Source organism: Hoplias malabaricus, chromosome 8, assembly GCF_029633855.1.
Source record: "Hoplias malabaricus isolate fHopMal1 chromosome 8, fHopMal1.hap1, whole genome shotgun sequence".
In the NCBI taxonomy this organism is placed as follows: domain Eukaryota; kingdom Metazoa; phylum Chordata; class Actinopteri; order Characiformes; family Erythrinidae; genus Hoplias; species Hoplias malabaricus.
Window position 1 is genome coordinate 3,856,146 of NC_089807.1, and position 9,621 is coordinate 3,865,766.

At 41.4% G+C, this 9,621-nt stretch overlaps 1 protein-coding gene across 4 annotated transcripts; it reads left to right on the forward strand.

Annotated features, from left to right (window-relative positions):
- Positions 1-891: 891 nt before the first annotated feature.
- tmem39b (transmembrane protein 39B) lies at positions 892-8,492 on the forward strand. 4 transcript variants are annotated; one of them, XM_066679443.1, is made up of 9 exons: positions 892-1,088; positions 3,716-3,903; positions 4,113-4,335; positions 4,552-4,635; positions 5,667-5,821; positions 6,750-7,098; positions 7,244-7,431; positions 7,506-7,626; positions 8,140-8,492. In XM_066679443.1, the coding sequence occupies exons 2-9, from the start codon at positions 3,770-3,772 to the stop codon at positions 8,368-8,370; spliced, it is 1,485 nt and encodes a 494-aa protein (XP_066535540.1). In that variant the 5' UTR covers positions 892-1,088; positions 3,716-3,769; the 3' UTR covers positions 8,371-8,492. The 4 variants fall into 4 exon arrangements, with proteins under 4 accessions (XP_066535540.1, XP_066535543.1, XP_066535541.1 ...); XM_066679446.1 differs by having other exon boundaries at positions 4,116-4,335; XM_066679444.1 differs by having other exon boundaries at positions 3,719-3,903.
- The last annotated feature ends 1,129 nt before the right edge of the window (positions 8,493-9,621 follow it).

Sequence of the window (9,621 nt, forward strand, 5' to 3'; positions counted from 1 at the left end):
GGCCCCCGTAGGGTATCCAAATTGTTTCTTACACACTGTCCCCTACACCCTAACGAGGGCACAATGGCCTAAATAAATGAACCTCATTTAGTAAAATCACACAGATTGGCTCATCCGTAGATTGACCATATTCATTCATTCATTCATTGTCTGTAACCGCTTATCTAGTTCAGGGTGGTTGTGTGTCCAGAGCCTACCCGGAATCACTGGGCGCAAGGCAGGAACACACCCTGGAGGGGGCGCCAGTCCTTCACAGGGAGGACACACACATATGGACGCTTTTGAGTCACCATTCCACCTACCAACATGTTGTTGGAAACACACGCGGGAACGGGAAGAACACCCCAAACTCCTCACGGACAGTCACCCGGAGCGGGACTTGAACCCGCAACCTCCAGGTCCCTGGAGATGTATGACTGTGACACCACCTGCTAAAATGTGGGACGTGTGGATCAGACACAGCAGTGCTGCTGGAGTTTTTAAGCACATTGTCTACTCGCTGTCTTATTATTAGAAACACCTACCTTGTTGTTCCACGATGTAGATACATTAGCTCATGTGTTGCTTCACAGTTTGTGTTAGTCGTTCTCTAGTCCTTCATCAGTGGCCAGAGGATGCTGTTCGTCTGTAGCTTGAAAGCCCCCAAAACCGCTTCTTGACGGGATTGGTTCCTTAGGTTTATGACATGAGAAAACCTGACTGATTGAAAGCACCCATTTGTGACTTTTCTTGAAATATGGAGGTTTCGAAGCGGAAATGTTCTGTCATGTAGCTGAGTGCTTAGTTTGCTTATAACACCGCTCATAGCATATAACAGACATGTGTTATCAAGGTATGTATCTCTATTTTCCCTGCAGGTCAGAATATCCCTTTAAGGAACAGGAATACATTCGCACGCGCGTGCTCACCCCGCCTCCCTCATGTACGCGCTGCGCGTTCCCGTGTTCAGTAGCATCTTCAGCAGCAGGATGAGCGAAAAATGCAGTCCTCGGTCACTTTTCTTTCATTAAAACCTCACTGAACAAACACTGGAATATTCTCTGTTATTCTGTGGCCTTTTCAGGATTAACCCTACCCTCTGGACACAGGTGAGTTTGGGTTTATTTAAACTGGAACCCGAACAAAACGAATTGACGTTAGGCCTCTACTCGTTTTGTTTTGGCTGCATGCTGTCAGGACCATGAATCTGTTTAGGGGAAAACTATATGCCCTGCGTCCTTCTGTCGGCCACACACGATCCACAGAAAGAGCGCTGAATCTCCTTCGGGTGTAATAATAGTGAAGACAGCAAGTGTGCACGGACTAGGTTGCTTAGCTTAGCTTGCTAACAAGGCTAACCATAATAACAGTTTGCTGATTGTAATAAGCGACCAGAGAACATACTCAGATATGATTTAATGATCAAATATAACATCAATTGCACATTTATGGCAGGTCATATTTGTTTTGGCAGCAATAAATCTTAATTTATGGTGTTGGTGATATAACCACCTTTAATATTTATATGTTAGGTTAAAATAAAATATGGATTTTTGCTCCTAAACTGCAACAAAATGTGTAAACTTGTTATTTTTATGGTGGCCCATTGCTGTTTTAGTTTTATGAAGTAAAACATGCATGTTCTTAAATCAAGGAGTTCTGACTTTAATTCTGAGCCCTGAACAGTTACAGACGCATCTTTAATTGTGGATGTCATGTACATCAAAGTTTTTTTATTCGTCTGTTTTCTTTTGGTTCTCTAAATCTTACCTAGAAGTTTTTCTTATAATGAAGGCTAGAATTAAAATGTCAGCTTTTGTGATTTGAAAATTGCGCTTTCAAATTGCAATTGCACAAATACATAAATACAATCAGTCTTGTAGTGAGTCATAATTTCTTCCTTTTATGTAAATTAAATGGGCCATCGATTTTGCATTTAACCATTTGAAATGGAAGCTTATTGAAAAACAAGCCACAGGTGCAACACAACCTCATAACACTACGTTTTGTACATAATTAAAAAGAGTACTGTTCTGTAAAATGTGAACATTTTCATCATTCATTCATTGTTTGTAACATTTTTTGTCGCGGCCAGTGCCAAGCTTTAATGGAATCACCCTGGATGGGGCGCCAATTAACGGCTTAATTAAAAGCAAAGAAGGATAACACTTCAGCATAAATACAAAGCAGCAGTAAAACAGGACAAGCCTGTATGCAAAACCATGTAAAGTCTGTACATAATTTGTTGATGCTGTTTATTCACACCGGTGGATAATAGTCTTTTTGTCGGGTATGATCTGCTTCTGGTGTGGTTTCTGATTTCTTAACAGCCAAGTCAGTGAGCAGTCAGTGATGTTGATATTTATTAGCCTATTTCAACTCAAACCTCACAGTGTGGGTTTAGTAGTTTGGTTGCTATCTTTTTTTCACACTGTACAGAATCATTTATATTTGTAAATAGAAATATATAAGACCAATTTGATAATTAAAAATAATGGAAATTCTTAACTTAAAGGACACCTCGATATGTAGTTGGAGATAGGAGGGTGTAACGTAATTTATTAGTCGTTAATACAGTATTGATTTTTAAGTCCACAAATCTAGATTGGTAAAGCAGAGAGAGGCTGGGATTTGTAGAAGACAGTTGTTTGTTTGGTCATGGCCAGGTTGTACTTAGTGCTTTTCAAAGCAATCACTTAAAACAGGACTGTCCAGCTGCTTTACTAAACTGTCCTCAGAATTGAATCCAGTGTGTTGGAATCAGGTGTATTTGAGCAGGACATCTGTACTGGACCAAAGCCTTTTGGGACTGTAAATGGATCCCATGTACTAACAAAAAATGTGGTATTGGGATTGAATGATATATTTGCAGTTGTTATCAACAAAGACTAGAGCAAATCAGCAGCAGGTAGTGTCGCGGTCACACAGCTCCAGGGACCTGGAGGTTGTGGGTTCAAGTCCCGCTCCGGGTGACTGTCTGTGAGGAGTGTGGTGTGTTCTCTCTGTGTCTGTGTGGTTTTCCTCCGGGTGACTGTCTGTGAGGAGTGTGGTGTGTTCTCCTTGTGTCTGCGTGGGTTTCCTCCGGGTGACTGTCTGTGAGGAGTGTGGTGTGTTCTCCCTGTGTCCGCGTGGGTTTCCTCCGGGTGACTGTCTGTGAGGAGTGTGGTGTGTTCTCCCTGTGTCTGCGTGGGTTTCCTCCGGGTGACTGTCTGTGAGGAGTGTGGTGTGTTCTCCCTGTGTCTGTGTGGGTTTCCTCCGGGTGACTGTCTGTGAGGAGTGTGGTGTGTTCTCCCTGTGTCTGCGTGGGTTTCCTCCGGGTGACTGTCTGTGAGGAGTGTGGTGTGTTCTCCCTGTGTCTGTGTGGGTTTCCTCCGGGTGACTGTCTGTGAGGAGTGTGGTGTGTTTTCCCTGTGTCTGCGTGGGTTTCCTCCAGATGCTCCGTTTCCCTCCCACAATCCAAAAACACATGTTGGTAGGTGGATTGGCGACTCATAAGTGTCCATAGGGGTGAGTGAGTGAGATGTGTGTCGCTCTGTGAAGGACTGGTGCCCCCTCCAGGGTGGGTTCATGCCTTGCGCTCAGTGATTCCGGGTAGTTTCCGGACCCACCGTGACCTTGAACTGGATAAACAGAAAATGAATGAATGTTCTTCAACAATGGGGAAAACATTTTGATAAAAGTAATCCTGGCCAGTCTTGTACCTGTTGATGATATTTTATGCCTCCGTTTAACTCAGCAGTGAGCAGTGTAGGGGATCTGATTTGTGTACAGTGGGGAAAAAAGACGTGGAATGGCAGGAGGTGGAAGAAAAGGAGCGAACAGAACAACATACTGTCGCTCTCCACTGGGTGGGGAGACTGGATCTGTCAACAATGGAAACCACTCCACCAGCTCACCTGTGACTGGTGTGAGGTCACGCACCAGGTGAGACACATGAAGACACAACTTCATAGCTCAATTGAGGGTGGATATGCAGCCCTGAATAAATATATAAAATGTGGAAACCACTCTGAAAAGTGAAAAAAACATCTTAACTTTCAAAGGTTAATGTCATTTATTTGAGCTGATGACAGGTTATTTGTTCATTTGAAATCTCTTGGTCATTTAAATTATATTAATTTGTGCTTGATCAGCAGAAATGGTTCAGGAACTGGAATGTCCAGTCCTCCTTTGGCCACACAGACCGTGGTCCCTCTGAAGCACTGTAAGATTCCTGAGCTGGCTGTGGACAAAAACATACTCTTTGAGCTCCACCTCTTATTCTGCCACCTTATAGCACTCTTTGTGCACTACGTTAATATCTACAAGACAGTGTGGTGGTACCCACCCTCACACCCCCCCTCCCACACATCACTGGTAAGTGGAGGTCACTCAGTTTGCCTGATGAATAAAAAAAGATATTATTTTTAAATGTCTTATATATTAATTAACATAATCATGTGTGTGTTTGTGTACTCATAAAACCCAAAAGCAGTGAAATGATATGCCCAAATGCTTCATAATAAATGCTTCACACCTCACTTCATCAGAAATAGTTTGCATGTCCCAACGCGACTCGTTTTATCTTTCCAGAATTTTCATCTGATTGACTACAACATGCTGGTGTTTACTGTCATCGTGTTGGCTCGTCGGCTCATAGCGGCCATAGCGAAAGAGGTAATGAGGTGTAGAATGTTAAGTAATGGGGTTGTGAGAGTTTATTTTGAATACATATTCCACAATTTTTCACTAAATCTCTGCTGTATATGTGTAGCATATAATCAGTTAAACCAGATAATATGTATTACCTGCCCATGCCGTTATACTGATAATTAATTGCTAAAAAAAAAGTCTTCCCACTGGAAAACTGAAAGCAACATTTTATATTATTTATGAAAGTGTTCAACAATAATGTGTTTTGCAAAACAAACACCGACTTGCAAAGTGCCCATTGGCTTCTATTATTAAAGGATAATTTTAGCCAACCAGTGTTTCCTCCTTTTGGGAAGTACAGTGAAAATGACTGCCCATGGTATCTGATCGTATATTACTGATAGATGCAGCAGATAGAGTTAGCTTGAAAATGGTGGAATACTGCTTTAAACAACAGTATTAGCAAGTCAAAACAAACAAATTATGGCTGTGTACTAATTAAAGGGTCTACAATTGGGGGAACGCTGTTCTCTGGTTTATTTACATTCAGAAGCTCCAGTTTTTTAAGGTGGAATGGTATGTGTGTCTGAAGTTTATTCACTGTTTGAATTACCACAGAAAATCCTTTATAGGATCCTGTATAGTTTTGTTGCACTTTAGGCCAGTGATTAATTTTATTCAGTTAGGGCTCTCTCTAATTTAGGGTCAGTTCCATTGACAGCAAAAATATGTCTGCATTGCCCACCTATGGAAGAGGAATAAAGCAAAATCCTCCTCTCGGTTCCTGCGTTTCAATGTTTGGCAGTTTCTTCATTGTCTAAAATCCTCCAAAATGCTGATTTTCTGACGTAAACAGAGAGAGAGAGCCTATAATAACAGACACGTTTACAGACACTGGGGCTTCATAAACACATTATATCTGTTTCTAACACACAAACAGACTGGGGAGCTAGCAGATGGTGAGGAAATATACACAGAATTTAAAAAAAAGTGTATATATATATTTTTATTACTATTAAAATGGTGAATTAAATGATCTCTCTCTCTCTCTCTAGGCCTCCCAGAGTGGGAAGTTATCCCTCCCTCATTCAGTCTTCTTAGTGACTGCTCGATTTGCGGTGCTAACCCTCACTGGCTGGGGTTTATGTCATTCACTCATTAACCTTTTCAGAACCTACTCCTTCCTCAGCCTTCTGTTTCTCTGCTACCCGTGAGTATTAGACCTCCCATCGTCCTTAAACAAGATACATGCTACTGCTTAACTCTTAGCCATGGGCTTTCATGTGGATTCATATGGTCGCTCTCTATTCTAATTTGTTCCCTTTGTCAGGTTTTATGCCTATTTAAATATTAAAATCCGAATGTTATTCAGAACATTCACATCCGAAGTCCACTTTAAAATCCACAGGGTGCATTCCTCTCACTTATTCACTCACTAACTCAAAGCTGACAGATTGGACTGTAGCTGTGCCTCGTTTTGATGTAAGAAGGTTGTTTTAGCTTCAGGGCCTTTATGTTAACAAAGCTGAAGACGGGTGGAGAGCAGAATAATTTTTTTCTTATTTTACTTTTTAAACAGCTGTAGAGCTTTGTCCAAAAACACACATTTGTAGGTGGCTTCTCATTAGTGACTCAAAAGTGTCCGTAGGTGTGAGTGTGTGAGTGTGTGAGTTGCCCTGTAAAGGACTGGCGGCCCCTCCAGGGTGTATTCCCGCCTTGCCCCCAATGATTCCAGGTAGGCTCTGGACCCACCGCGACCCTGAACTGGATAAGGGTTACAGATAATGAATGAATGAATGAATGTAGAGCTTTGTTTCAGGTCTCCCTAGTTTTCAAATCTCAAAATTAAAAACTCAACACCTACCAAAAGAGTGAACATCCCAATAGCAGAATATTTGGGGGCCAGCCATAAAATGTCCTATGATTGCAAATAATTTTTTAGGCCAGTTAGGGCTGCGCAAAAGATGTAGAACATATTTTAAACATGTACAGTAACTTAAATACAGTACATTTAAATATCTTATTAAAACGATGATGAACATGAAAATGTCTTTCACTACGTCCCTAATAAACAATACAAAGAAGTAAGCGCTAAGATAATTTTAAAATGAAAACCATTGTGTTTGTGTCTCTGTCAGGTTTGGGATGTACATCCCATTCTTTAGGCCAAACTGTGACATTCGACGAGCCGGACCCCTGTCTCCGATTACCACCATTGCCTCCAAAGAGGTGGGGAGTAATGGCAGCTCTATGGGGCGTGGAGGGAGTGACTACTTCTCTGTGTTGAAAGAGACATGGAAGCAGCACACAAGCCAGCTGTACAGCGTCCAGCCCATGCCCACTCATGCCTGCTGCCTCTCCCCAGACCTCGTCCGCAAAGAAGTGGAGTACCTGAAGATGGATTTCAACTGGAGGATGAAGGAGGTGCTGGTCAGCTCCATGCTAAGCGCTTACTATGTGGCCTTTGTACCGGTCTGGTTCGTCAAGGTAAGGAAATACAGCAGTACTTAAAATGTATAAGAACAAGATTGAAATTATTATTTAAATGCATTACTAAATAAACTCTGGTGAAGCCTACAGTTATAAAACAATTTCCTTTTGGTCACGGTTCTCCTTATCCTCTCTTTTCTAGAGCACTCAGTATGTGGACAAACGCTGGTCATGTGAGCTCTTCATCCTTGTGTCTGTCAGCACATCTGTCATCCTGATGAGGCACCTTTTACCACCACAATACTGTGACCTGCTCCATAAAGCTGCTGCTCACCTGGGCTGTTGGCAGAAAGTGGACCCCTCGCTCTGTTCCAATGTCCTTCAGCACATGTACGTCTCATTAAGTTTCTATTAGAAAGTGTGTAAAAAAGCATATACCCCATTAATTTGTCTTATGCTTTTAGATGGACAGAAGACTGCACGTGGCCACCAGGCGTACTGGTCAAACACAACAAAAATGTGTATAAGGCCATGGGCCACTATAATGTAGCAGTACCTTCAGACGTCTCACATTATCGTTTCTATGTAAGTACCCACCATATATCTACACATTTACTACGTAGCACATCAGAAGCTTCTATAACAAACTAATTAATGTATGATTGATGCCAGTTTGTAGTAATCTCTTAGGGGATGGAATATGAGTTTATTGTAAGCTGAATACTTGTTCTACAAAATATATTTCAATAAAAGCCTTAAATAGAAATAACTCTTTAAAGACATTAGAATAATTTAAGTATTTAATTGTCAGTCACTTTTTGCATAAGCCATTTATGACCCTTCAAGACAAGACCTCAATTAAAATTAATGCCCAAATAATTTCAGATGAATGCAATTAAAAGCACATGACACACAGTGCCATGTATAGCATTATTCCTTTTTTACGTTACATTTTATTTTTGTAGTGGAACTTCCCCAGTCTCCAAAAAAAGGGTGTCTCCCTGTAACAGCAGCATTGAACAGAAGCTGTGTTGATTGATACTTGGTTGTCTTTGTTCCTTAACGACTGCCAACCTTCCTTTTTTTTTTCCCCTTCAGTTTTTCTTCAACAAACCTCTCAGAATATTGAACATCCTCATCATCCTGGAAGGAGCGATGATATTCTATCAGCTATATTCACTGATGTGTTCAGAAAAATGGTACCAGACAATATCATTAGCTCTCATACTCTTCAGCAACTACTATGCCTTTTTCAAATTGCTCAGAGACAGAATAGTGCTGGGAAAGGCCTACTCATACTCAGCTTCCTCAGATCACAAAGTCAGTTAGAGGAGGGCTAAGTTATTTCCAGATGAGCATCACGGAAGAGCAAAACGCCTGCATGAGAGCTTTTTATTTTTTCTATAAAAATGCATTTTGTCATTCTGTTTATGTTCTGATCTGCCATAAAATAAAAGTAAATATTTTTGTATTCTTACACAAGTCTGGATCTCTAATTTCTATTATTTTGATGAGTAAATTCAGATATATGTATATATGGCGGCATGGAGGCGCAGCAGGGAGTGTCGCAGTCACACAGCTCCAGGGACCTGGAGGTTGTGGGTTCGATTGCCGCTCCGGGTGACTGTCTGTGAGGAGTGTGGTGTGTTCTCTCTGTGTCTGCGTGGGTTTCCTCTGGGTGACTGTCTGTGAGGAGTGTGGTGTGTTCTCCCTGTGTCTGTGTGGGTTTCCTCTGGGTGACTGTCTGTGAGGAGTGTGGTGTGTTCTCCCTGTGTCTGCGTGGGTTTCCTCCAGGTGCTCCAGTTTCCTCCAACAGTCCAAAAATACATGTTGGTGGATTGGCGACTTAAAAGTGTCCATAGGTGTGAGCGAATGTGTGTGAGTGTGTGTTGCCCTGTAAAGGACTGGGGCCCCCTCCAGGGTGTATTCCCGCCTTGCGCTGCCAATGATTCCAGGTAGGCTCTGGACTCAGATATATTTACCCTGAGAATATATGGGAAGAAAATTACAACATTGGGTTCCCTGGTCAGTGTTTTGCGTTCCACACTTGGTTTATCCTGCTGTAATTAAAAAGCACAGGGATCATACACAAAGATGTCTGTAGGCACAACTACATTGCAATGTACAGTAGAACCTGTGTGGATACAAATGTTTTTATTTGTCTTCTCAGGACTCAGGATCTCTGTAGTAACTACTAACTGTAATTATACAGTTTTTACCCACAGAACGCAAGCATATACATTGCAAATAATCGCTGTCCAATGGAAACATAATTTAAATACATTGTTTAAACTATGTATTGCAGAATGTATAATGAAAAGAAAAATTGCAGAGTAAAAGCTGTGGAATGTTTACAGACGGTTTTAGTAAAAGAAATGTATAGGTACGTCACTCCATGCTGCCTCCCTGTAGTAAAACCATCAATGTACATATTGAAAGTGTAATATTTGCCATATCTTACGGCTAATGGTTGTGCTTTTGAACATGTACTACTACTGATTTTAATAATAAAAACGCACACCACGATTCAGAATGGCACCAAGTGGAAAAGATAATGATCAAAAATTCTTTACATACATT

Bases quoted from the DNA above. Each gene is read 5' to 3' on its own strand.
- tmem39b (XM_066679443.1), top strand. From the start codon at position 3,770: ATGGCAGGAGGTGGAAGAAAAGGAGCGAACAGAACAACATACTGTCGC. The intron at 5,822-6,749 runs GTGAGTATTAGA...TGTCTCTGTCAG, and splicing joins CTTCTGTTTCTCTGCTACCC to GTTTGGGATGTACATCCCAT. The intron at 7,627-8,139 runs GTAAGTACCCAC...TTTCCCCTTCAG, and splicing joins TCTCACATTATCGTTTCTAT to TTTTTCTTCAACAAACCTCT.